This window comes from Oncorhynchus gorbuscha, linkage group LG21, assembly GCF_021184085.1.
Source record: "Oncorhynchus gorbuscha isolate QuinsamMale2020 ecotype Even-year linkage group LG21, OgorEven_v1.0, whole genome shotgun sequence".
NCBI lineage: Eukaryota > Metazoa > Chordata > Actinopteri > Salmoniformes > Salmonidae > Oncorhynchus > Oncorhynchus gorbuscha.
Genome location: NC_060193.1, coordinates 1,832,044 through 1,859,434, shown reverse-complemented (window position 1 = coordinate 1,859,434; position 27,391 = coordinate 1,832,044). Strand labels below are relative to the sequence as shown.

Sequence of the window (27,391 nt, the reverse complement as noted above, 5' to 3'; positions counted from 1 at the left end):
CTACAGATAGAAGGTTCCAGTGTTTTTCTTTGGAACTCACCAGACGTAAGTAGAGGAGGCTTCCTTCCTGTCCTTCCTTCCTGTCCTTCCTTCCTGTCCTTCCTTCCTGTCCTTCCTTCCTGTCCTTCCTTCCTGTCCTTCCTTCCTGTCCTTCCTTCCTGTCCTTCCTTCCTGCACTTCCTTCCTGTCCTTCCTTCCTAAGAAGAAGGTTCCAGTGTTTTTCTTTGAACTTCCTCCATATTCTTCCTGTCCTTCCTTCCTGCACTTCCTTCCTGCACTTCCTCCATATTCTTCCTGTCTTTCCTCCCTGTCTTTCCTCCCTGTCTTTCCTCCCTGTCTTTCCTCCCTGTCTTTCCTCCCTGTCTTTCCTCCCTGTCTTTCCTCCCTGTCTTTCCTCCCTGTCTTTCCTCCCTGTCTTTCCTCCCTGTCTTTCCTCCCTGTCTTTCCTCCCTTCCTGCCTTTCCTCCCTTCCTGCCTTTCCTCTCTTCCTGCCTTTCCTCTCTTCCTGCCTTTCCTCTCTTCCTGCCTTTCCTCTCTTCCTGCCTTTCCTCTCTTCCTGCCTTTCCTCTCTTCCTGCCTTTCCTGCCTTTTCCTTGCCTTTCCTCTCTTCCTGCCTTTCCTCTCTTCCTGCCTTTCCTCTCTTCCTGCCTTTCCTCTCTTCCTGCCTTTCCTCTCTTCCTGCCTTTCCTCTCTTCCTGCCTTTCCTCTCTTCCTGCCTTTCCTCTCTTCCTGCCTTTCCTCTCTTCCTGCCTTTCCTCTCTTCCTGCCTTTCCTCTCTTCCTGCCTTTCCTCTCTTCCTGCCTTTCCTCTCTTCCTGCCTTTCCTCTCTTCCTGCCTTTCCTCTCTTCCTGCCTTTCCTCTCTTCCTGCCTTTCCTCTCTTCCTGCCTTTCCTCTCTTCCTGCCTTTCCTCTCTTCCTGCCTTTCCTCTCTTCCTGCCTTTCCTCTCTTCCTGCCTTTCCTCTCTTTCTGCCTTTCCTCTCTTCCTGCCTTTCCTGTCTTTCTGCCTTCCTGTCTTCCTGTCTTCCTGCCTTCCTGTCTTCCTGCCTTCCTGTCTTCCTGCCTTCCTGTCTTTCTGCCTTCCTGTCTTTCTGCCTTCCTGTCTTTCTGCCTTCCTGTCTTTCCTCTCTTCCTGCCCTTCCTCCCTATTCTTCCTGTCTTTCCTTCAAAATACAAATATAGGACAAAACACATCACAACAAGAGATCGACAACAACATAGCAAGGCAGCAACACAACCTAACATCAACATGGTAGCAGCACAACATGGTATAAACATTGTTGGGCCCAGACAACAGCACAAAGGTTAAGAAGGTAGAGGCCACAATACATCGCACAAAGCAGCCACAACGGTCAGTCCGTGTCCATGACTGAGTCTCTGAATGAAGAGATGGAGATAAAACTATCCAGTCTGAGTGTTTGTTGCAGCTGGTTCCAGTCGCGAACTGAAAAGACGAGCGACCCCAGGGACGGCAATCTTTTTTAAATAGTTACTCCAATAACAACATTATTTATTATCATTGTTGTTATTTATTATTGTCTCATTAATTATCATTGTTATAAAAAAATATAAAAAACATGATTTATTACTTTATTATTATTCTCATGTTATGATTTATTATCATTATTATAATTTATCATGGTTATTACATGCTAGTAGTCTCCAATTGGAAGTGTATGATTGGTTTGTACTGACTGAGTATTAGTATTATTACTAACTGAGTATTAGTAGTATTACTGACTGAGTATTAGTAGTATTACTGACTGAGTATTAGTAGTATTACTGACTGAGTATTATTACTGACTGAGTATTAGTACTGACTGAGTATTAGTAGTATTACTGACTGAGTATTAGTAGTATTACTGACTGAGTATTAGTACTGACTGAGTATTAGTACTGACTGAGTATTAGTACTGACTGAGTATTAGTACTGACTGAGTATTAGTACTGACTGAGTATTAGTACTGACTGAGTATTAGTATTATGACTGAGTATTAGTACTGACTGAGTATTAGTACTGACTGAGTATTAGTACTGACTGAGTATTAGTACTGACTGAGTATTAGTATTATGACTGAGTATTAGTATTATGACTGAGTATTAGTATTATGACTGAGTATTATGACTGAGTATTATGACTGAGTATTATGACTGAGTATTATGACTGAGTATTATGACTGAGTATTATGACTGAGTATTAGTGACTGAGTATTAGTAGTGACTGAGTATTAGTAGTGACTGAGTATTAGTAGTGACTGAGTATTAGTAGTGACTGAGTATTAGTAGTGACTGAGTATTAGTAGTGACTGAGTATTAGTAGTAGTAGTGACTGAGTATTAGTAGTAGTAGTGACTGAGTATTAGTAGTAGTAGTGACTGAGTATTATGACTGAGTAGTACTGACTGAGTAGTAGTACTGACTGAGTAGTAGTACTGACTGAGTAGTATTACTGACTGAGTATTAGTACTGACTGAGTATTTATGACTGAGTATTAGTACTGACTGAGTATTTACTGACTGAGTATTTACTGACTGAGTATTAGTATTGACTGAGTATTTATTGACTGAGTATTTATTGACTGAGTATTAGTATTGACTGAGTATTTATTGACTGAGTATTAGTATTGACTGAGTATTAGTATTGACTGAGTATTAGTATGACTGAGTATTAGTATGACTGAGTATTTACTGACTGAGTATTAGTACTGACTGAGTATTTATGACTGAGTATTATGACTGAGTAGTAGTACTGACTGAGTAGTAGTACTGACTGAGTAGTAGTACTGACTGAGTAGTAGTACTGACTGAGTAGTAGTACTGACTGAGTAGTAGTACTGACTGAGTAGTAGTACTGACTGAGTATTATGACTGAGTATTATGACTGAGTATTATGACTGAGTATTATGACTGAGTATTAGTATTGACTGAGTATTATGACTGAGTATTAGTATTATGACTGAGTATTATGACTGAGTATTAGTATTCTGACTGAGTATTATGACTGAGTATTAGTATTATGACTGAGTATTATGACTGTAGTAGTACTGACTGAGTATTAGTACTGACTGAGTATTATTGACTGAGTAGTAGTATTTGACTGAGTATTAGTATTTGACTGAGTATTAGTATTATGACTGAGTAGTAGTATTGTGACTGAGTATTACTACTGACTGAGTATTACTTAGTATTGTGACTGAGTATTAGTTTACTGACTGAGTATTAGTTTTACTGACTGAGTATTAGTATTGACTGAGTATTAGTATTGACTGAGTATTAGTTTTGACTGAGTATTAGTATTATGACTGAGTATTAGTATTATGACTGACTGAGTCACTCTAAGTGTCTGATAAAGGACCAAAATGGGAATTTGATGATTTCTGTCATTCTGTTCTTGTTTGTGGACCGAGTCTTCTTCTTCTGTCATTCCCAGAGCATCCATACCCACTGAAAATATAGTGACCTACGTAGGGAACAAGGGCAGATATGGGAAAGGAGTGCGCATTAGAGGTTTCACAGAGGGAATGTGGGAGATAGAGAACACTCCTAGAGTATGCAGCAAACAGAAGGTGAGGAGGACACACTCTCTCTCTCTGTCTCTCTCTCTCTCTCTCTCTGTCTCTCTGTCTGTCTCACACTCTCTCTGTCTGTCTCACACTCTCTCTGTCTGTCTCACACACTCTCTGTCTGTCTCACACGCTCTCTGTCTGTCTCACACGCTCTCTGTCTGTCTCACACGCTCTCTGTCTGTCTCACACGCTCTCTGTCTGTCTCACACGCTCTCTGTCTGTCTCACACGCTCTCTGTCTGTCTCACACGCTCTCTGTCTGTCTCACACGCTCTCTGTCTGTCTCACACGCTCTCTGTCTGTCTCACACGCTCTCTGTCTGTCTCACACGCTCTCTGTCTGTCTCACACGCTCTCTGTCTGTCTCACACGCTCTCTGTCTGTCTCACACGCTCTCTGTCTGTCTCACACGCTCTCTGTCTGTCTCACACGCTCTCTGTCTGTCTCACACGCTCTCTGTCTGTCTCACACGCTCTCTGTCTGTCTCACACGCTCTCTGTCTGTCTCACACGCTCTCTGTCTGTCTCACACGCTCTCTGTCTGTCTCACACGCTCTCTGTCTGTCTCTCTGTCTGTCTCACACGCTCTCTGTCTGTCTCACACGCTCTCTGTCTGTCTCACACGCTCTCTGTCTGTCTCACACGCTCTCTGTCTGTCTCACACGCTCTCTGTCTGTCTCACACGCTCTCTGTCTGTCTCACACGCTCTCTGTCTGTCTCACACGCTCTCTGTCTGTCTCACACGCTCTCTGTCTGTCTCACACGCTCTCTGACACACTCTCTCGCTCTCTGACACACTCTCTCGCTCTCTGACACACTCTCTCGCTCTCTGACACACCTCCCTCCATGTAGTGAATTGGAATGTCTCTCTCTCTCAGCTCTGTTTCTCTGTCTGAAACAGGTGGGTGTTACCCCAGCTAAAAAAGAGCAAGCAGAGAAAAAGCCAGACCCGTCCAAGACATCTGCACCGGTCACAGTGAGTCAACTGTCCGGCTGTGATACAGACAGCAACTATATAATAGTAGAAAAACATTTATATATATATATATATAAAAAAAAGTTTTTAACTTCAACTTACAGATGTCCACCTCCCTTAAACAGGCCCCAATAAAGGCCCCTAAAACACAAGCGAAGGCTATCAAGACGGTGGCAGTGACGGCCCCGGGAAACAAGGCTTTACCGGGAAACAGAAAAACATCTGCCGACGGCCGACAGAGGAACGACACGCCGGCCAACACCAGAGCCGAGAAAAGGAAAAAGGTATGGAGGGGAACGCACCAATGTTTCTAAACTTAACATTTATCTGTCGAACTGAGAAGTATAAAATATTTTTAATTGCCGATGTATAAACGTGTTTATAAATTGATTTAAAGACCAATAACCTCTAATATATCTGTATCTATCTAATATATCTGTATCTATCTAATATATATATCTATCTATCTAATATATATCTATGCTAATCCGTTTCATTAGATCGGAATGTATTCTTCCCGGGACGAGCCTGTCCTAGGGCAGAAGACAGCCCCGGCCAGTTCAGCTGTAATCCCACCAGGTAAAGAACATTGCCACTATCTGTCAGCCATTTTGTATCAGTCATATCAATGTGGTGTCATGGTACAGGGATTCTAAAATGGCCGCCCTGTTCTGGTCTCCACAGCCAGCAAGAAGACGAGATTGACGGAGGAGAAAAGCTTGTCCACTCCAAAGAGCGAGAAGACCACAGAGAGAAAGAAACAGGAGGAGAGTAGAGGGAGGAAGAGGAAAAAGGATGATGAGGGAGAGAAGATAACAGAAGAGAGAAAGAAACAGGAGAGAAGAGGGAGGAAGAGGAAAAAGGATGATGAGGGAGAGAAGATAAAGGAAGTTGGTGTTGAAGAGGGAAAGATTGAAGTCAGTAAGATGAGGAAGGTGGAAAGTTTAGAAACAGACAAACAAGTAATCCACAAGGAAGAGGTTAAGAAGGGGAACGAAGAGAGGAGGCTGGGGTATTAGTGAAGGGGAACGAAGAGGAGGAGGCTGGGGTAGCAGTGATGGGGAACGAAGAGGAGGCTGGGGTAGCAGTGAAGGGGACCGAAGAGGAGGAGGCTGGGGTAGCAGTGAAGGGGACCGAAGAGGAGGAGGCTGGGGTAGCAGTGAAGGGGACCGAAGAGGAGGAGGCTGGGGTAGCAGTGAAGGGGACCGAAGAGGAGGAGGCTGGGGTAGCAGTGAAGGGGAAGGGGACCGAAGGGGAGAGGAGGAGGCTGGGGTAGCAGTGAAGGGGACCGAAGAGGAGGAGGCTGGGGTAGCAGTGAAGGGGACCGAAGAGGAGGAGGCTGGGGTAGCAGTGAAGGGGAACGAAGAGGAGGAGGCTGGGGTAGCAGTGAAGGGGAACGAAGAGGAGGAGGCTGGGGTAGCAGTGAAGGGGAACGAAGAGGAGGAGGCTGGGGTAGCAGTGAAGGGGAACGAAGAGGAGGAGGCTGGGGTAGCAGTGAAGGGGAACGAAGAGGAGGAGGCTGGGGTAGCAGTGAAGGGGAACGAAGAGGAGGAGGCTGGGGTAGCAGTGAAGGGGAACGAAGAGGAGGAGGCTGGGGTAGCAGTGAAGGGGAACGAAGAGGAGGAGGCTGGGGTAGCAGTGAAGGGGAACGAAGAGGAGGAGGCTGGGATAGCAGTGAAAGGGCACGAAGTGAAGGAGACCGATACTGTCACAGAGATCAGTCCTGGTCAGGATGAAGAGGTGAGTGCTCTCTGACAGGTCCCAAACGGCCCCCTATTCCCTACAGCATTGTCACCATACGATAATTTTGACCCTAATATCAGGTTTAGTATTACAATACTCGATACAGTCACGATACAGTCACGGTGTTTGATAGGAAAAAGATACCTAAATGATACCACGGCAACAAAAGATGGCATATTAGCCAAAGGCCCAGAATGGCACTGGATCCACTGGACAGGTAAACTCAGCTACTGCTCTGTTCAATCGTTGGCCATCTTGAATTCAATATCAAGATCTTTTTTTTTTTTTTACATCAACATGTAACAAATATAAACGCAACATGTAAAAAGTGTTGGTCCCATTTTTTTTTTTTTTTAATGAGCTGAAATAAAAAAAGATGCCCGAAAACGTATATCTTTCTTGTTTGTTTACATCCCTGTTAGTGAGCCAAGATAATCCTTCCTGACAGGTGTGGGTATACCAAGAAGCTGATTAAACACCATGATCATTACACAGGTGCACCTTGGGCTTGGGACAATAAAAGGCTACTCTTAAAATGTGCAGTTTTGTCACCAACACAATGCCACAGATGTCTCGAGTTGAGGGAGTTTGCAATTGGAATGCTGACTGCAGGAATGTCCACCAGAGTTGTTGCCAAATAATTTAATGTTCATTTCTCTACCATAAGCCGTTTCTAATATCGTTTTAGAGAATTTGGCATAACGTCCAACTGGCCTCACAACCGCAGACCACATGTATGGCGTTGTGTGGGCGAGCGGTTTGCTGTTGTGAACAGAGTGCCCCGTGGTGGTGGGGTTATGGTATGGCAATACAGACAATGAACACAATTTTATAGATGGCAATTTGAATGCACAAAGATACCGTTTGGTGATCCTGAGGCCCATTGTCGTGCCATTCATCTGCAACCATCACCTCATGTTTCAGCGTGATAATGCACGGCCCCATGTCGCAAGGACCTGGACACAATTCCTGGAAGCTGAAAATGTCCCAGTTCTTCCATGGCCTGCATACTCTCCAGACATGTCACCAATTGAGCATGTTTGGAATGCTCTGGATCGACATATCCATGAACTTCACACAGCCATTGAAGAGTGGGACAACATTCCACAGGCCACAATCAACAGCCTGATCAACTCTATGTGAAGGAGATGTGTCGCGCTGCATGAGGCAAATGGTCACACCAGATACTGACTGGTTTTCTGATCCACACCAGATACTGACTGGTTTTCTGATCCACACCAGATACTGACTGGTTTTCTGAAGCACACCAGATACTGACTGGTTTTCTGATCCACACCAGATACTGACTGGTTTTCTGATCCACACCAGATACTGCCTGGTTTTCTGATCCACACCAGATACTGCCTGGTTTTCTGATCCACACCAGATACTGCCTGGTTTTCTGATCCACACCAGATACTGCCTGGTTTTCTGATCCACACCAGATACTGCCTGGTTTTCTGATCCACACTCCTTACCTTTTAAGGTGTCTGTGACCAACAGATTAAGACCTATTGGTAACATGATACAGCCCAGACTCCCAGTACAGGCTAGCAGTGAGTTAGTGGAGCAGACAGGGTGCAGCCCAGACTCATTTACATTACATTACATTTAAGTCATTTAGCGGACGCTCTTATCCAGAGCGACTTACAAATTGGTGCATTCACCTTATGACATCCAGTGGAACAGCCACTTTACAATAGTGCATCTAAATCTTTTAAGGGGGGGGGGGGTAGAAGGATTACTTTATCCTATCCTAGGTATTCCTTAAAGAGGTGGGGTTTCAGGTGTCTCCGGAAGGTGGTGATTGACTCCGCTGTCCTGGCGTCGTGAGGGAGTTTGTTCCACCATTGGGGGGCCAGAGCAGCGAACAGTTTTGACTGGGCTGAGGGGGAACTGTACTTCCTCAGTGGTAGGGAGGCGAGGAGGCCAGAGGTGGATGAACGCAGTGCCCTTGTTTGGGTGTAGGGCCTGATCAGAGCCTGGAGGTACTGAGGTGCCGTTCCCCTCACAGCTCCGTAGGCAAGCACCATGGTCTTGTAGCGGATGCGAGCTTCAACTGGAAGCCAGTGGAGAGAGCGGAGGAGCGGGGTGACGTGAGAGAACTTGGGAAGGTTGAACACCAGACGAGCTGCGGCGTTCTGGATGAGTTGAAGGGGTTTAATGGCACAGGCAGGGAGCCCAGCCAACAGCGAGTTGCAGTAATCCAGACGGGAGATGACAAGTGCCTGGATTAGGACCTGCGCCGCTTCCTGTGTGAGGCAGGGTCGTACTCTGCGGATGTTGTAGAGCATGAACCGACAGGAACGGGCCACCGCCTTGATGTTAGTTGAGAACGACAGGGTGTTGTCCAGGATCACGCCAAGGTTCTTGGCGCTCTGGGAGGAGGACACAATGGAGTTGTCAACCGTGATGGCGAGATCATGGAACGGGCAGTCCTTCCCCGGGAGGAAGAGCAGCTCCGTCTTGCCGAGGTCCAGCTTGAGGTGGTGATCCGTCATCCACACTGATATGTCTGCCAGACATGCAGAGATGCGATTCGCCACCTGGTCATCAGAAGGGGGAAAGGAGAAGATTAATTGTGTGTCGTCTGCATAGCAATGATAAGAGAGACCATGTGAGGTTATGACAGAGCCAAGTGACTTGGTGTATAGCGAGAATAGGAGAGGGCCTAGAACAGAGCCCTGGGGGACACCAGTGGTGAGAGCGCGTGGTGAGGAGACAGATTCTCGCCACGCCACCTGGTAGGAGTGACCTGTCAGGTAGGACGCAATCCAAGCGTGGGCCGCGCCGGAGATGCCCAACTCTGAGAGGGTGGAGAGGAGGATCTGATGGTTCACAGTATCGAAGGCAGCCGATAGATCTAGAAGGATGAGAGCAGAGGAGAGAGAGTTAGCTTTAGCAGTGCGGAGCGCCTCCGTGATACAGAGGAGAGCAGTCTCAGTTGAATGACTAGTCTTGAAACCTGACTGATTTGGATCAAGAAGGTCATTCTGAGAGAGATAGCGGGAGAGCTGGCCAAGGACGGCACGTTCAAGAGTTTTGGAGAGAAAAGAAAGAAGGGATACTGGTCTGTAGTTGTTGACATCGGAGGGCTCGAGTGTAGGTTTTTTCAGAAGGGGTGCAACTCTCGCTCTCTTGAAGACGGAAGGGACGTAGCCAGCGGTCAGGGATGAGTTGATGAGCGAGGTGAGGTAAGGGAGAAGGTCTCCGGATATGGTCTGGAGAAGAGAGGAGGGGATAGGGTCAAGCGGGCAGGTTGTTGGGCGGCCGGCCGTCACAAGACGCGAGATTTCATCTGGAGAGAGAGGGGAGAAAGAGGTCAGAGCACAGGGTAGGGCAGTGTGAGCAGAACCAGCGGTGTCGTTTGACTTAGCAAACGAGAATCGGATGTCGTCGACCTTTTCAAAATGGTTGACGAAGTCATCTGCAGAGAGGGAGGAGGGGGGGATTCAGGAGGGAGGAGAAGGTGGCAAAGAGCTTCCTAGGGTTAGAGGCAGATGCTTGGAATTTAGAGTGGTAGAAAGTGGCTTTAGCAGCAGAGACAGAGGAGGAAAATGTAGAGAGGAGGGAGTGAAAGGATGCCAGGTCCGCAGGGAGGCGAGTTTTCCTTCATTTCCGCTCGGCTGCCCGGAGCCCTGTTCTGTGAGCTCGCAATGAGTCGTCGAGCCACGGAGTGGGAGGGGAGGACCGAGCCGGCCTGGAGGATAGGGGACATAGAGTCAAAGGATGCAGAAAGGGAGGAGAGGAGGGTTGAGGAGGCAGAATCAGGAGATAGGTTGGAGAAGGTTTGAGCGGAGGGAAGAGATGATAGGATGGAAGAGGAGAGAGTAGCGGGGAGAGAGAGTGAAGGTTGGGACGGCGCGATACCATCCGAGTAGGGGCAGTGTGGGAGGTGTTGGATGAGAGTGAGAGGGAAAAGGATACAAGGTAGTGGTCGGAGACTTGGAGGGGAGTTGCAATGAGGTTAGTGGAAGAACAGCATCTAGTAAAGATGAGGTCGAGCGTATTGCCTGCCTTGTGAGTAGGGGGGGAAGGTGAGAGGGTGAGGTCAAAAGAGGAGAGGAGTGGAAAGAAGGAGGCAGAGAGGAATGAGTCAAAGGTAGACGTGGGGAGGTTAAAGTCGCCCAGAACTGTGAGGTGAGCCGTCCTCAGGAAAGGAGCTTATCAAGGCATCAAGCTCATTGATGAACTCTCCGAGGGAACCTGGAGGGCGATAAATGATTAGGATGTTAAGCTTGAAAGGGCTGGTAACTGTGACAGCATGGAATTCAAAGGAGGCGATAGACAGATGGGTAAGGGGAGAAAGAGAGAGTGACCACTTGGGAGAGATGAGGATCCCGGTGCCACCACCCCGCTGACCAGAAGCTCTCGGGGTGTGCGAGAGCTCGGCAGTTCCAGAGGCTACCGGAGACCTGGAACTCCACTTGGGTCGTGCGCGCTGGGACCACCAGATTAGGGTGGCCGCGGCCATGCGGTGTGGAGCGTTTGTATGGTCTGCAGAGAGGAGAGAACAGGGATAGACAGACACATAGTTGACAGGCTACAGAAGAGGCTACGCTAATGCAAAGGAGATTGGAATGACAAGTGGACTACACGTCTCGAATGTTCAGAAAGTTAAGCTTACGTAGCAAGAATCTTATTGACTAAAATGATTAAAATGATACAGTACTGCTGAAGTAGGCTAGCTGGCAGTGGCTGCGTTGTTGACTTTGTAGGCTAGCTGGCAGTGGCTGCGTTGTTGACACTACACTAATCAAGTCGTTTCGTTGAGTGTAATAGTTTCTACAGTGCTGCTATTCGGGGGCTAGCTGGCTAGCTAGCAGTGTTGATTACGTTACGTTGCGTTTAAAAGAACGACAATAGCTGGCTAGCTAACCTAGAAAGTCGCTCTAGACTACACAATTATCTTTGATACAAAGACGGCTATGTAGCTAGCTATGTAGCTAGCTACGATCAAACAAATCAAACCGTTGTACTGTAATGAAATGAAGTGAAAATGTGATACTACCTGTGGAGCGAAGCGGAATGCGACCGGGTTGTTGAGTTCTATTCGGAAGACGTTGGCTAGCTAGCAGTGTCTTCTACGTTAAGGACGACAAATAGCTGGCTAGCTAACCTCGGTAAATTAAGATAATCACTCTAAGACTACACACTCTAAACTACACAATTATCTTGGATACGAAGACAGCAAAGACAGCTATGTAGCTAGCTAACACTACACTAATCAAGTCGTTCAGTTGAGTGTAATAGTTTCTACAGTGCTGCTAATCGGTGGAGCTGGCTAGCTAGCTGGCTAGCTGCTTTAAAAGAACGACAATAGCTGGCTAGCTAACCTAGAAAGTCGATAGACTACACAATTATCTTTGATACAAAGACGGCTATGTAGCTAGCTAAGAAGAAATTCTAAGAAACAAATCAAACCGTTGTACTATAATGAAATGTAATGAAAATGTGATACTACCTGTGGAGCGAAGCGGAGCGACCGGGTTGTTGAGTTCTATTCGGAAGACGTTGGCTAGCTAGCAGTGTCTTCTACGTTAAGGACGACAAATAGCTGGCTAGCTAACCCGGTAAATTAAGATAATCACTCTAAGACTACACCCTAAACTACACAATTATCTTGGATACGAAGACAGCAAAGACAGCTATGTAGCTAGGAGTTCAGTTGAGTGTACAGTTTGATACAGTGCCCGGTGGACGTTTCCCAGCTACAGGCTGGGCAGAGCAGTGAGTTAGTGGAGCTAACATGATACACGCAATTAGACTGTAGCTAGCTAAGAAGGCTAGATTAGAGTGAGTTAGTGAAGCAAACATGATTACAGTCCAGACTCCCTACAGGCTAGCAGTGAGTTAGTGGAGCTAACATGATACAGCCCAGAATCCCAGTACAGGCTAGCAGTGAGTTAGTGGAGCTAACATGATACAGCCCAGACTCCCAGTTCAGGCTAGCAGTGAGTTAGTGAAGCAAACATGATTACAGTCCAGACTCCCTGGCTAGCAGTGAGTCAGTGGAGCTAACATGATACAGCCCAGACTCCCAGGCTAACAGTGAGTTAGTGGAGCTAACATGATGCAGTCCAGACTCTCAGGCTAGCAGTGAGTTAGTGGAGCTAACATGATGCAGTCCAGACTCTCAGGCTAGCAGTGAGTTAGTGGAGCTAACATGATGCAGTCCAGACTCACAGGCTAGTAGTGAGTTAGTGGAGCTAACATGATGCAGTCCAGACTCACAGGCTAGCAGTGAGTTAGTGGAGCTAACATGATACAGGCCAGACTCCCAGTCCAGGCTAGCAGTGAGTTAGTGGAGCTAACATGATACAGCCCAGACTCCCAGTACAGGCTAGCAGTGAGTTAGTGGAGCTAACATGATGCAGTCCAGACTCCCAGTACAGGCTAGCAGTGAGTTAGTGGAGCTAACATGATACAGCCTAGACTCCCAGGCTAGCAGTGAGTTAGTGGAGCTAACATGATACAGCCCAGACTCCCAGGCTAGCAGTGAGTTAGTGGAGCTAACATGATGCAGCCCAGACTCCCAGGCTAGCAGTGAGTTAGTGGAGCTAACATGATGCAGTCCAGACTCTCAGTGCAGGCTAGCAGTGAGTTAGTGAAGCTAACATGATACAGCCCAGACTCCCAGGCTAGCAGTGAGTTAGTGGAGCTAACATGATGCAGTCCAGACTCCCAGGCTAGCAGTGAGTTAGTGGAGCTAACATGATGCAGCCCAGACTCCCAGACTAGCAGTGAGTTAGTGGAGCTAACATGATACAGCCCAGACTCCCAGGCTAGCAGTGAGTTAGTGGAGCAGACAGGGTGCAGCCCAGACTCTCAGGCTAGCAGTGAGTTAGTGGAGCAGACAGGGTGCAGCCCAGACTCCCAGTACAGGCTAGCAGTGAGTTAGTGGAGCAGACAGGGTGCAGCCCAGACTCCCAGTACAGGCTAGCAGTGATTTAGTGGAGTTAACATGATACAGCCCAGACTCCCAGTACAGGCTAGCAGTGAGTTAGTGGAGCTAACATGATGCAGCCCAGACTCCCATTGCAGGCTAGCAGTGAGTTAGTGGAGCTAACATGATGCAGTCCAGACTCCCAGGCTAGCTGTGAGTTAGTGGAGCTAACATGATACAGCCCAGACTCCCAGTTCAGGCTAGCAGTGAGTTAGTGGAGCAGACAGGGTGCAGCCCAGACTCCCAGTACAGGCTAGCAGTGAGTTAGTGGAGCTAACATGATACAGCCTAGACTCCCAGACTAGCAGTGAGTTAGTGGAGCTAACATGATACAGCCCAGACTCCCAGGCTAGCAGTGAGTTAGTGGAGCTAAAATGATACAGCCCAGACTCCCAGGCTAGCAGTGAGTTAGTGGAGCAGACATGATGCAGTCCAGGCTACCAGTACAGGCTAGCAGTGAGTTAGTGGAGCTAACATGATGCAGGCCAGACTCTCAGGCTAGCAGTGAGTTAGTGGAGCAGACATGATGCAGTCCAGGCTACCAGTACAGGCTAGCAGTGAGTTAGTGGAGCTAACATGATGCAGGCCAGACTCTCAGGCTAGCAGTGAGTTAGTGGAGCTAACATGATAGATCCTAGACTCCCAGGCTAGCAGTGAGTTAGTGGAGCTAACATGATGCAGGCCAGACTCTCAGGCTAGCAGTGAGTTAGTGGAGCTAACATGATAGATCCTAGACTCCCAGGCTAGCAGTGAGTTAGTGGAGCAGACATGATGCAGTCCAGGCTACCAGTATAGGCTAGCAGTGAGTTAGTGGAGCTAACATGATGCAGGCCAGACTCCCAGTCTAGCAGTGAGTTAGTGGAGCTAACATGATACAGCCCAGACTCCCAGTACAGGCTAGCAGTGAGTTAGTGGAGCTAACATGATGCAGCCCAGACTCCCAGTACAGGCTAGCAGTGAGTTAGTGGAGCTAACATGATGCAGCCCAGACTCCCAGTACAGGCTAGCAGTGAGTTAGTGGAGCTAACATGATGCAGCCCAGACTCCCAGGCTACCAGTATAGGCTAGCAGTGAGTTAGTGGAGCTAACATGATGCAGGCCAGACTCCCAGTCTAGCAGTGAGTTAGTGGAGCTAACATGATACAGCCCAGACTCCCAGTACAGGCTAGCAGTGAGTTAGTGGAGCTAACATGATACAGTCCAGACTCCCAGTACAGGCTAGCAGTGAGTTAGTGGAGCTAACATGATGCAGCCCAGACTCCCAGGCTAGCAGTGAGTTAGTGGAGCTAACATGATGCAGCCCAGACTCCCAGTACAGGCTAGCAGTGAGTTAGTGGAGCTAACATGATACAGTCCAGACTCCCAGTACAGGCTAGCAGTGAGTTAGTGGAGCTAACATGATGCAGGCCAGACTCCCAGGCTAGCAGTGAGTTAGTGGAGCTAACATGATACAGCCCAGACTCCCAGTACAGGCTAGCAGTGAGTTGGTGGAGCTAACATGATGCAGGCCAGACTCCCAGGCTAGCAGTGAGTTAGTGGAGCTAACATGATAGATCCTAGACTCCCAGGCTAGCAGTGAGTTAGTGGAGCTAACATGATACAGCCCAGACTCCCAGTACAGGCTAGTAGTGAGTTAGTTGAGCTAACATGATGCAGCCCAGACTCCCAGTACAGGCTAGCAGTGAGTTAGTGGAGCTAACATGATACAGCCCAGACTCCCAGGCTAGCAGTGAGTTAGTGGAGTTAACATGATACAGCCCAGACTCCCAGGCTAGCAGTGAGTTAGTGGAGCTAACATGATACAGCCCAGACTCCCTGTACAGGCTAGCAGTGAGTTAGTGGAGCAGACATGATGCAGTCCAGGCTACCAGTACAGGCTAGCAGTGAGTTAGTGGAGCTAACATGATGCAGGCCAGACTCCCAGGCTAGCAGTGAGTTAGTGGAGCTAACATGATACAGCCCAGACTCCCTGTACAGGCTAGCAGTGAGTTAGTGGAGCAGACATGATGCAGTCCAGGCTACCAGTACAGGCTAGCAGTGAGTTAGTGGAGCTAACATGATAGATCCTAGACTCCCAGGCTAGCAGTGAGTTAGTGGAGCTAACATGATAGATCCTAGACTCCCAGGCTAGCAGTGAGTTAGTGGAGCTAACATGATAGATCCTAGACTCCCAGGCTAGCAGTGAGTTAGTGGAGCTAACATGATACAGCCCAGACTCCCAGGCTAGCAGTGAGTTAGTGGAGCTAACATGATACAGCCCAGACTCCCAGGCTAGCAGTGAGTTAGTGGAGCTAACATGATGCAGCCCAGACTCCCAGTACAGGCTAGCAGTGAGTTAGTGGAGCTAACATGATACAGCCCAGACTCCCAGTACAGGCTAGCAGTGAGTTAGTGGAGCTAACATGATGCAGCCCAGACTCCCAGTACAGGCTAGCAGTGAGTTAGTGGAGCTAACATGATACAGCCCAGACTCCCAGGCTAGCAGTGAGTTAGTGGAGCTAACATGATACAGCCCAGACTCCCAGGCTAGCAGTGAGTTAGTGGAGCTAACATGATGCAGCCCAGACTCTCAGGCTAGCAGTGAGTTAGTGGCGCTAACATGATGCAGTCCAGACTCCCAGGCTAGCAGTGAGTTAGTGGAGCTAACATGATACAGCCCAGACTCCCAGTACAGGCTAGCAGTGAGTTAGTGGAGCTAACATGATGCAGCCCAGACTCCCAGGCTAGCAGTGAGTTAGTGGAGCTAACATGATACAGCCCAGACTCCCAGGCTAGCAGTGAGTTAGTGGAGCAAACATGATACAGCCCAGACTCCCAGGCTAGCAGTGAGTTAGTGGAGCTAACATGATGCAGTCCAGACTCCCAGGCTAGCAGTGAGTTAGTGGAGCTAACATGATACAGCCCAGACTCCCAGGCTAGCAGTGAGTTAGTGGAGCTAACATGATACAGCCCAGACTCCCAGGCTAGCAGTGAGTTAGTGGAGCTAACATGATACAGCCCAGACTCCCTGTACAGGCTAGCAGTGAGTTAGTGGAGCAGACATGATGCAGCCCAGACTCCCAGTACAGGCTAGCAGTGAGTTAGTGGAGCTAACATGATACAGCCTAGACTCCCAGGCTAGCAGTGAGTTAGTGGAGCAGACATGATACAGCCCAGACTCCCAGTACAGGCTAGCAGTGAGTTAGTGGAGCTAACATGATGCAGCCCAGACTCCCAGGCTAGCAGTGAGTTAGTGGAGCTAACATGATACAGCCCAGGCTAGCAGTGAGTTAGTGGAGCTAACATGATGCAGCCCAGACTCTCAGGCTAGCAGTGAGTTAGTGGCGCTAACATGATGCAGTCCAGACTCCCAGGCTAGCAGTGAGTTAGTGGAGCTAACATGATACAGCCCAGACTCTCAGTACAGGCTAGCAGTGAGTTAGTTGAGCTAACACGATACAGCCCAGACTCCCAGGCTAGCAGTGAGTTAGTGGAGCTAACATGATACAGCCCAGACTCCCAGGCTAGCAGTGAGTTAGTGGCGCTAACATGATGCAGTCCAGACTCCCAGGCTAACAGTGAGTTAGTGGAGCTAACATGATACAGCCCAGACTCCCAGTACAGGCTAGCAGTGAGTTAGTGGAGCTAACATGATGCAGCCCAGACTCCCAGGCTAGCAGTGAGTTAGTGGAGCTAACATGATAGATCCTAGACTCCCAGGCTAGCAGTGAGTTAGTGGAGCTAACATGATAGATCCTAGACTCCCAGGATAGCAGTGGGTTAGTGGAGCAGACATGATGCAGTCCAGGCTACCAGTACAGGCTAGCAGTGAGTTAGTGGAGCTAACATGACAGAGCCTAGACTCCCAGGCTAGCAGTGAGTTAGTGGAGCTAACATGATACAGCCCAGACTCCCAGGCTAGCAGTGAGTTAGTGGAGCAGACATGATAGATCCTAGACTCCCAGGATAGCAGTGGGTTAGTGGAGCAGACATGATGCAGTCCAGGCTACCAGTACAGGCTAGCAGTGAGTTAGTGGAGCTAACATGACAGAGCCTAGACTCCCAGGCTAGCAGTGAGTTAGTGGAGCTAACATGATACAGCCCAGACTCCCAGGCTAGCAGTGAGTTAGTGGAGCAGACATGATACAGCCCAGACTCCCAGTACAGGCTAGCAGTGAGTTAGTGGAGCTAACATGATGCAGCCCAGACTCCCAGGCTAGCAGTGAGTTAGTGGAGCTAAATGGCATATATTATTATTATGATACAGCCCAGACTCCCAGTACAGGCTAGCAGTGAGTTAGTTGAGCTAACACGATACAGCCCAGACTCCCAGGCTAGCAGTGAGTTAGTGGAGCTAACATGATACAGCCCAGACTCCCAGGCTAGCAGTGAGTTAGTGGAGCTAACATGATGCAGCCCAGACTCCCAGGCTAGCAGTGAGTTAGTGGAGCTAACATGATGCAGTCCAGACTCCCAGGCTAGCAGTGAGTTAGTGGAGCTAACATGATACAGCCCAGACTCTCAGTACAGGCTAGCAGTGAGTTAGTTGAGCTAACACGATACAGCCCAGACTCCCAGGCTAGCAGTGAGTTAGTGGAGCTAACATGATGCAGTCCAGACTCCCAGGCTAGCAGTGAGTTAGTGGAGCTAACATGATACAGCCTAGACTCCCAGGCTAGCAGTGAGTTAGTGGAGCTAACGCGATGCAGCCCAGACTCCCAGTACAGGCTAGCAGTGAGTTAGTGGAGCTAACATGATACAGCCCAGACTCCCAGGCTAGCAGTGAGTTAGTGGAGCAGACATGATACAGCCCAGACTCCCAGTACAGGCTAGCAGTGAGTTAGTGGAGCTAACATGATACAGCCTAGACTCCCAGGCTAGCAGTGAGTTAGTGGAGCAGACATGATACAGCCCAGACTCCCAGTACAGGCTAGCAGTGAGTTAGTGGAGCTAACATGATGCAGCCCAGACTCCCAGGCTAGCAGTGAGTTAGTGAAGCTAACATGATACAGCCCAGACTCCCAGTACAGGCTAGCAGTGAGTTAGTTGAGCTAACACGATACAGCCCAGACTCCCAGGCTAGCAGTGAGTTAGTGGAGCTAACATGATACAGCCCAGACTCCCAGGCTAGCAGTGAGTTAGTGGAGCTAACATGATGCAGCCCAGACTCTCAGGCTAGCAGTGAGTTAGTGGCGCTAACATGATGCAGTCCAGACTCCCAGGCTAGCAGTGAGTTAGTGGAGCTAACATGATACAGCCCAGACTCCCAGTACAGGCTAGCAGTGAGTTAGTTGAGCTAACACGATACAGCCCAGACTCCCAGGCTAGCAGTGAGTTAGTGGAGCTAACATGATACCGCCTAGACTCCCAGGCTAGCAGTGAGTTAGTGGCGCTAACATGATGCAGTCCAGACTCCCAGGCTAACAGTGAGTTAGTGGAGCTAACATGATACAGCCCAGACTCCCAGTACAGGCTAGCAGTGAGTTAGTGGAGCTAACATGATGCAGCCCAGACTCCCAGTACAGGCTAGCAGTGAGTTAGTTGAGCTAACACGATACAGCCCAGACTCCCAGGCTAGCAGTGAGTTAGTGGAGCTAACATGATACAGCCCAGACTCCCAGTACAGGCTAACAGTGAGTTAGTGGCGCTAACATGATGCAGCCCAGACTCCCAGGCTAGCAGTGAGTTAGTGGCGCTAACATGATGCAGCCCAGACTCCCAGTACAGGCTAACAGTGAGTTAGTGGAGCAGACATGATGCAGGCTATCAGAGGTCGGCTATGCTGATATACAGGCTTGGTCTTTGAGACACTTTTAGCAGAAGTACCTTAAGTAACACAAATTTTAGTACCGAACCGTTTTTCATGGTCTAGTGTGGAAATACAGAAGTTTGGGTATACCGTGAGTTATAGCTAGTTATATAGTTATAAGTTATACCATGCAACACTTGTTATCTATCCCTACTTCTAACTATATGGAGTGTCGTTTGAAATGCAGACCAGGCCAACTGTCCAATATTAGTGAAGATTGATAGTGATGTAATATCCTGTAAGTGACATCACATCCTGTATGTGTACAGCGTCGGCGGCGTCTGGCGGCCAGGAGAGAGAGTGTCCTGAAGTCTCTACAAGGACTTCTCACTAGAAGGAAGGGCCTGAGAAGACACAGCCTTAAACCTACACGGACACCGTGAGCACACGCCTCACGAATACACACACGCCTCACGAATACACACACACACTACCCCACTCTGCTCTGAGCAGACACACACACTGCCCCACACTGCCCTACACTGCCCCACACTGCCCCACGCTGCCCCACGCTGCCCCACGCTGCCCCACACTGCCCCACACTGCCCTACACTGCCCTAAGCTCTGAAATAATCTACTTTTTTTCTACCTTTCATCAGGAAAAATGGAGCTGAAGAGAAGAAGAGTAGAAAGACAGGCGGGCAGAAAAGGGACAGAAAAACAGCGAGCAAGACCGCAGGCGGCAAGACAGCGGGCGGCAAGACAGCGGGCGGCAAGACAGCGGGCGGCAAGACAGCGGACAGGAAGACAGCGGGCAGGAAGACAGCGGGCGGCAAGACAGCGGGCAGGAAGACAGCGGGCAGGAAGACAGCGGGCAGGAAGACAGCGGGCAGGAAGACAGCGGGCAGGAAGAAAACAGATGAGAAGGTGGAAAGTATGAAAACGGAAGTAAAAAAATTGGAAGGCAAAAAAACTGAATGTAAGAAACCAGAACAAAAGATGGAGAAGAAAGTGGAGAGCAAGAAATCAGCGGAGGCTACGAAGTCCGACTCGACCCGGGCGGAGGCTACGAAGTCCGACTCGACCCGGGCGGAGGCTACGAAGTCCGACTCGACCCGGGCGGAGGCTAAGAAGTCCGACTCGACCCGGGCGGAGGCTAAGAAGTCCGACTCGACCCGGGCGGAGGCTAAGAAGTCCGACTCGACCCGGGCGGAGGCTACGAAGTCCGACTCGACCCGGGCGGAGGCTAAGAAGTCCGACTCGACCCGGACGGAGGCTAAGAAGTCCGACTCGACCCGGGCGGAGGCTAAGAAGTCCGACTCGACCCGGGCGGAGGCTAAGAAGTCCGACTCGACCCGGGCGGAGGCTAAGAAGTCCGACTCGACCCGGGCGGAGGCTAAGAAGTCCGACTCGACCCGGGCGGAGGCTAAGAAGTCCGACTCGACCCGGGCGGAGGCTAAGAAGTCCGACTCGACCCGGGCGGAGGCTAAGAAGTCCGACTCGACCCGGGCGGAGGCTAAGAAGTCCGACTCGACCCGGGCGGAGGCTAAGAAGTCCGACTCGACCCGGGCGGAGGCTAAGAAGTCCGACTCGACCCGGGCGGAGGCCAAGAAGTCCGACTCGACCCGGGCGGAGGCCACGAAGTCCGACTCGACCCGGGCGGAGGCCACGAAGTCCGACTCGACCCGGGCGGAGGCCACGAAGTCCGACTCGACCCGGGCGGAGGCCACGAAGTCCGTCTCGACCCGGGCGGAGGCCACGAAGTCCGACTCGACCCGGGCGGAGGCTAAGAAGTCCGAAGTCCAGAAAGTGGAGACAGAAAAGGTAGAGAGACGACAGGAGGAGGAGCCTAAATCACCTCAGTGAGTACAGGAATGAATAACCCGTCTGTCCTATCTGTCTGCCCTGTACCTGTCTTTTATCTACCTGTCCTACCTGTCTGCCCTGTACCTGTCTTTTATCTACCTGTCCTACCTGTCTGCCCTGTACCTGTCTTTTATCTACCTGTCTGCCTGTCTCCCCTGTACCTGTCTTTTATCTGCCTGTCTCCCCTGTACCTGTCTTTTATCTGCCTGTCTCCCCTGTACCTGTCTTTTATCTGCCTGTCTCCCCTGTACCTGTCTTTTATCTGCCTGTCTCCCCTGTACCTGTCTTTTATCTGCCTGTCTCCCCTGTACCTGTCTTTTATCTGCCTGTCTCCCCTGTACCTGTCTTTTATCTGCCTGTCTCCCCTGTACCTGTCTGTGATCATAACTAACCATTGGTTGTCTTCTCTGTACCAGGAGAGGTGTACCAGGGGACGGCCAGAAAACAGACAGCGTGTCTAAGCTACATGCCACTAAAGAATCTTTCAGTCTAACGGACTCTACCCTGCACCGTATACACGGAGACATACGCATCTCTCTGAAGACGGACAACCCTGTGAGTCACGCGCACAACCTTTGATCTGTTTGAGAAATGGAACTGTTTACCCCCCATCCATCAGGACATTAGTCAGTGTCTGATAGTCCTGGACCAACTCACTATGGTCTATGTAACGTCTCTCTTTCTCTGTCTCTCTCTTTGTCTCTGTGTGTCTCACTCTCACTGTCTCTCTCTTTTTCTGTGTCTCTCCCTCACTGTCTCTTTGTCTCTGTGTGTCTCTATCACTGTCTTTGACTCTGTGTCTCTATTTCACTGCCTCTTTGTCTCTGTCTCTCCCTCACTGCCTCTTTGTCTCCGTCTCTCCCTCACTGTCTCTTTGTCTCTGTCTCTCCCTCACTGTCTCTTTGTCTCTGTGTGTCTCTATCTCACTGTCTCTTTGTCTCTGTGTGTCTCTATCTCACTGTCTCTTTGTCTCTGTGTGTCTCTATCTCACTGTCTCTTTGTCTCTGTGTGTCTCTATCTCACTGTCTCTTTGTCTCTGTGTGTCTCTATCTCACTGTCTCTCTGTCTCTCCCTCACTGTCTCTTTGTCTCTGTGTGTCTCTATCTCACTGTCTCTTTGTCTCTGTGTCTCTATCTCTCTCTTTGTCTCTGTCTCACTGTCTCTCTCTTTTTCTCTGTGTGTCTCACTGTCTCTTTGTCTCTGTCTCTCCCTCACTGTCTCTGTCTCTCCCTCACTGTCTCTGTCTCTCCCTCACTGTCTCTGTCTCTCCCTCACTGTCTCTTTGTCTCCCTCACTGTCTCTTTGTCTCCCTCACTGTCTCTTTGTCTCCCTCACTGTCTCTTTGTCTCCCTCACTGTCTCTTTGTCTCCCTCACTGTCTCTTTGTCTCCCTCACTGTCTCTTTGTCTCCCTCACTGTCTCTTTGTCTCCCTCACTGTCTCTTTGTCTCTGTCTCTATCTCACTGTCTCTTTGTCTCTGTGTGTCTCTATCTCACTGTCTCTTTGTCTCTGTGTGTCTCTATCTCACTGTCTCTTTGTCTCTGTGTGTCTCTATCTCACTGTCTCTTTGTCTCTGTGTCTCTATCTCTCTCTTTTTCTCTGTGTGTCTCTATCTCACTGTCTCTTTGTCTCTGTGTGTCTCTATCTCACTGTCTCTTTGTCTCTGTGTCTCTATCTCACTGTCTCTTTGTCTCTGTGTCTCTATCTCACTGTCTCTTTTCTCTGTGTGTCTCTATCTCTCTCTTTTTCTCTGTGTGTCTCACTGTCTCTGTCTCTCAGGATATTAGTAAGTGTCTGACAGCGCTGGACCAACTCAGTATGGTCTATGTAACGTCACAACACGTCCAGAGACACAGTGAACTCATCACTACGCTCAGAAAGGTACGACTGCTACCATACACATCCAATAAAACACCTGACTTAGTGCTTCCGGAAAGTACCCAGACCCCTTTGTTACGTTATGGATTAAATAAACAATCGTCAATCAATACCCCATAATGACAAAGCAAAAAATATCTGTTTTTAGAAGTTTTTGCAAATTTATTACAAATTCAGTATTCAGACCCTTTACTCACTACTTTGTTGAAGCACCTTTGGCAACGATTACAGCCTCCAGTCTTCTTGGGTATGACGCTACAAGCTTTGCACACCTGTATTTGGGGAGTTTCTCCTATTCTTCTCTGCAGATCCTCTCAAGCTCTGTCAGGTTGGATGGGGAGCGTCGCTGCACAGCTATTTTCAGGTTTCTCCAGACATGTTTGATCGGGTTTAAGTCCGGGCTCTGGCTGGGCCACTCAAGGACATTCAGAGACTTGTCCAGAAGCCACTCCTGTGTTTTCTTGGCTGTGTGCTTAGGGTCGTTGTCCTGTTGGAAGGTGAACCTTCACCCCAGTCTGAGGTCCTGAGCGCTCTGGAGCAGGTTTTCATCAAGGATCTCTCTGTACTTTGCTCTGTTCATCTTTCCCTCGATCCTGACTAGTCTCCTGGTCTCTGCCGCTGAAAAACATCCCCACAGCATGATGCTGCCACCACCATGCTTCACCTTAGGGATGGTATCGGGTTTCCTCTAGACATGAAGCTTGGCGTTCAGGACCAAGTGTTCAATCTTGGTTTCATCAGACCAGAGAATCTGGTTTCTCATTGTCTGAGAGTCTTTAGGTGCCTTTTGGCAAACTCCAAGTGGGCTATCATGTGCCTTTTACTGAGGAGTGGCTTCTGTCTGGCCACTCTACCATAAAGACCTGATTGGTTGAGTGCTGCAGAGATGGTTGTCCTTCTGGAAGGTTCTCCCATCTCCACAGAGGAGCTCTGTCAGAGTGACCATCGGGTTATTGGTCACCTCACCTTCAGTTTGGCCGGGCGGCCAGCTCTAGGAAGAGTCTTGGTGGTTCCAAACTTCTTCCATTTAAGAATGATGGAGGCCACAGTGTTCTTGGGGACCTTCAATGCTGCAGAAATGTTTTAGGTACCCTTCCCCAGATCTGTGCCTCGACACAATCCTGTCTTTGAGCTCTAAAAACAATTCCTTCGACCTCATGGCTTGGTTTTTGCTCTGACATGCACTGTCAACTGTGGGACCTTATAGACAGGTGTGTCTTTCCAAATCATGTCCAATAAATATAATTTACCACAGTTGAACTCCAATCAAGTTGTAGAAACATCTCAAGGATGATCAATGGAAACAGGATCCACCTGAGCTCATTTTCAAGTCCCATAGCAAAGGGTCTGAATATTTATGTAAATAAGATTTTTCTATTTTTTACTTTTAATACATTTTCAAAAATGTCTAAACCTGTTTTCGCTTTGTCATTATGGAGTATTGTGTGTAGGTTGAAGAAAATGTTTTAAGTAATCAATTTGGAATAAGGCCAGAATTTAACAAAATGTTGAAAAAGTCAAAGAATTTGAATACTTTCCGAACACAGCCGACGAACAGAACCAGGCGAACAGAACCAGGCACACACAGCCGACGTACAGAACCAGGCGAACAGAACCAGGCACACACAGCCGACGTACAGAACCAGGCGAACAGAACCAGGCACACACAGCCAACGAACAGAACCAGGCACACACAGCCAACGAACAGAACCAGGCACACACAGCCGACGTACAGAACCAGGCGAACAGAACCAGGCACACACAGCCGACGTACAGAACCAGGCGAACAGAACCAGGCACACACAGCCGACGTACAGAACCAGGCACACACAGCCGACGTACAGAACCAGGCACACACAGCCGACGTACAGAACCAGGCACACACAGCCGACAGATACAATAACCACACACACACACCTGACCACACCTGTGTGCTTCCCAGATGCGTCGTTTCCGCAGTAACCAGGACGTGATGGACAAGGCATCGATGCTCTACAACCGCTTCAAGAACGCATTCCTATTGGTTAACGACAAGGATAACGTCATCAGCCCCGAGTTCCTCCGCTCGCTCCTGGAGGAGAAAGAGAGGGAGGAGGAGGAGAGGGTGGAGAGATGGAGGGAGAAACAGAAGAGGAGAGGAGAGGTGCTGCAGGAGGTTCGCAGGAGAATGAGTCAACTGGAGGAGAGGAGGGGAGGAGAGAAGGGGGTCGTGACTGAGAAGGAAGAGGAGGTGCCAGGGGAGGTGCCAGGGGAGGTGCCAGAGGTTGGGAGCTCCGAACTCCAATAGCCTCATCCTGAGCTCCACTGTGAGAAACGGAGCAGGGTGAAGTTGCCCCTAGACTCTTGGTGCAGGTTACAATTTTTGACCACCAATGGTTGAAGGTTAGTATTTGGGGAGGGAAACTGATTATAGATCTGTACCTGGGGGGGGGTGACAGAACAATGGAACAGACAGAACAATGGAACAGACAGAACAATGGAACAGACAGAACAATGGAACAGACAGAACAATGGAACAGACAGAACAATGGAACAGACAGAACAATGGAACAGACAGAACAATGGAACAGACAGAACAATGGAACAGACAGAACAATGGAACAGACAGAACAATGGAACAGACAGAACAATGGAACAGACAGAACAATGGAACAGACCAACTCAGAATCAGAGGGGGTGAACACGGAACATAACCAGCTGTCCAACTGGGGTTATGATGTTTCTTAACCCTCTCTTGTCCAATCAGAGTATTTGGACAACCTCTTTATCCATATTCATTGGTGCACACCGTTTCAAAAACATTGCAGACTTTTTGCAATGGAAAAGGTCAACGAGTGGTTTTTATTTTTATTGGACACGTTCAGGGTGTTAGATCTTCTAGTGAATAGGGGTGTTTTCCTAAAGACAGACTCACCTGGGGAGTGTGTTACATCTCCTCCTTTCCCTGAGGATGAGAGGAGAGAAGGCGGACCTACTTATAGGATGTAGAAACCAGGGAACAGTTCAGTCTACACATGTTTTTACTTTCCTGATTATTATTGTTTATTTTTTATATCTACACCTTGTATGTTCTCTTAAATACTATACTTAATGTTGTTGTATAGTTTTTAACGGTGATGTATAGACGACATTCTACGTAGCTTGTACTCCTTGTCCTACAGTAAGTAGCTGAGTTGGTTATTGCTTTAGGCCAGATGGCTAGTTGCCTAAAGCAGGTCTGGTAGCCTGGTAATATTACCCTTCAGGTATCTCCTTCAATAGCCATCATCACCCCCCTCCAGGGCCAGACAGTAGCCCACTGCTCATGGTTGTAACCCCCCTCCAGGGCCAGATAGTAGCCCACTGCTCATGGTTGTAACCCCCCTCCAGGGCCAGATAGTAGCCCACTGCTCATGGTTGTAACCCCCCAGGGCCAGATAGTAGCCCACTGCTCATGGTTGTAACCCCCCTCCAGGGCCAGATAGTAGCCCACTGCTCATGGTTGTAACCCCCCTCCAGGGCCAGATAGTAGCCCACTGCTCATGGTTGTAACCCCCCCCACTGCTCATGGTTGTAACCCCCCTCCAGGGCCAGATAGTAGCCCACTGCTCATGGTTGTAACCCCCCTCCAGGGCCAGATAGTAGCCCACTGCTCATGGTTGTACCCCCCCTCCAGGGCCAGATAGTAGCCCCCCTCCAGGGCCAGATAGTAGCCCACTGCTCATGGTTGTAACCCCCCTCCAGGGCCAGATAGTAGCCCACTGCTCATGGTTGTAACCCCTCCAGGGCCAGATAGTAGCCCACTGCTCCCCTCCAGGGCCAGATAGTAGCCCACTGCTCATGGTTGTAACCCCCCTCCAGGGCCAGATAGTAGCCCACTGCTCATGGTTGTACCCCCCCCCCCCCCTCCAGGGCCAGATAGTAGCCCACTGCTCATGGTTGTAGCCCACTGCTCCCCCCCAGGGCCAGATAGTAGCCCACTGCTCATGGGGCCAGATAGTAGCCCACTGCTCATGGTTGTAACCCCCCTCCAGGGCCAGATAGTAGCCCACTGCTCATGGTTGTAACCCCCCAGGGCCAGACAGTAGCCCACTGCTCACCCCCCTCCAGGGCCAGATAGTAGCCCACTGCTCATGGTTGTAACCCCCCTCCAGGGCCTTATAGTAGCCCACTGCTCATGGTTGTACCCCCCTCCAGGGCCAGATAGTAGCCCACTGCTCATGGTTGTAACCCCCTCCAGGGCCAGATAGTAGCCCACAGGGCTCATGGTTGTAACCCCCCTCCAGGGCCAGATAGTAGCCCACTGCTCATGGTTGTACCCCCCCCTCCAGGGCCAGATAGTAGCCCACTGCTCCAGGGCCAGATAGTAGCCCACTGCTCATGGTTGTAACCCCCCCCAGGGCCCCCCTCCAGGGCCAGATAGTAGCCCACTGCTCATGGTTGTACCCCCCCCCTCCAGGGCCTTATAGTAGCCCACTGCTCATGGTTGTACCCCCTCCAGGGCCAGATAGTAGCCCACTGCTCACTGTAACCCCCTCCAGGGCCAGGTAGCCCACTGCTCAACCCCCCCCTCCAGGGCCAGATAGTAGCCCACTGCTCATGGTTGTAACCCCCCCTCCAGGGCCAGATAGTAGCCCACTGCTCATGGTTGTAACCCCCCTCCAGGGCCAGATAGTAGCCCACTGCTCATGGTAACCCCCCAGGGCGGCCAGATGT

At 49.5% G+C, this 27,391-nt stretch overlaps 2 protein-coding genes across 3 annotated transcripts; both read left to right on the top strand.

The window, feature by feature from the left end:
• On the top strand, positions 1–5,772 carry LOC124008495 (vicilin-like seed storage protein At2g18540). Of its 2 annotated transcripts, none has more exons than XM_046319810.1 (6): positions 1–45; positions 3,428–3,563; positions 4,462–4,536; positions 4,662–4,820; positions 5,037–5,115; positions 5,221–5,772. In XM_046319810.1, exons 2-6 carry the CDS (start codon positions 3,519–3,521, stop codon positions 5,553–5,555), a joined length of 693 nt encoding a protein of 230 aa, XP_046175766.1. In that variant the 5' UTR covers positions 1–45; positions 3,428–3,518; the 3' UTR covers positions 5,556–5,772. The 2 variants fall into 2 exon arrangements, with proteins under 2 accessions (XP_046175766.1, XP_046175765.1); XM_046319809.1 differs by having other exon boundaries at positions 4,641–4,820.
• Positions 5,594–25,957, top strand: LOC124008827 (hepatoma-derived growth factor-related protein 2-like). The gene is made up of 7 exons (XM_046320397.1): positions 5,594–5,725; positions 5,797–6,276; positions 19,283–19,392; positions 19,613–20,815; positions 21,236–21,374; positions 22,598–22,699; positions 24,639–25,957. The coding sequence occupies exons 1-7, from the start codon at positions 5,594–5,596 to the stop codon at positions 24,981–24,983; spliced, it is 2,511 nt and encodes an 836-aa protein (XP_046176353.1). The 3' UTR covers positions 24,984–25,957.
• The last annotated feature ends 1,434 nt before the right edge of the window (positions 25,958–27,391 follow it).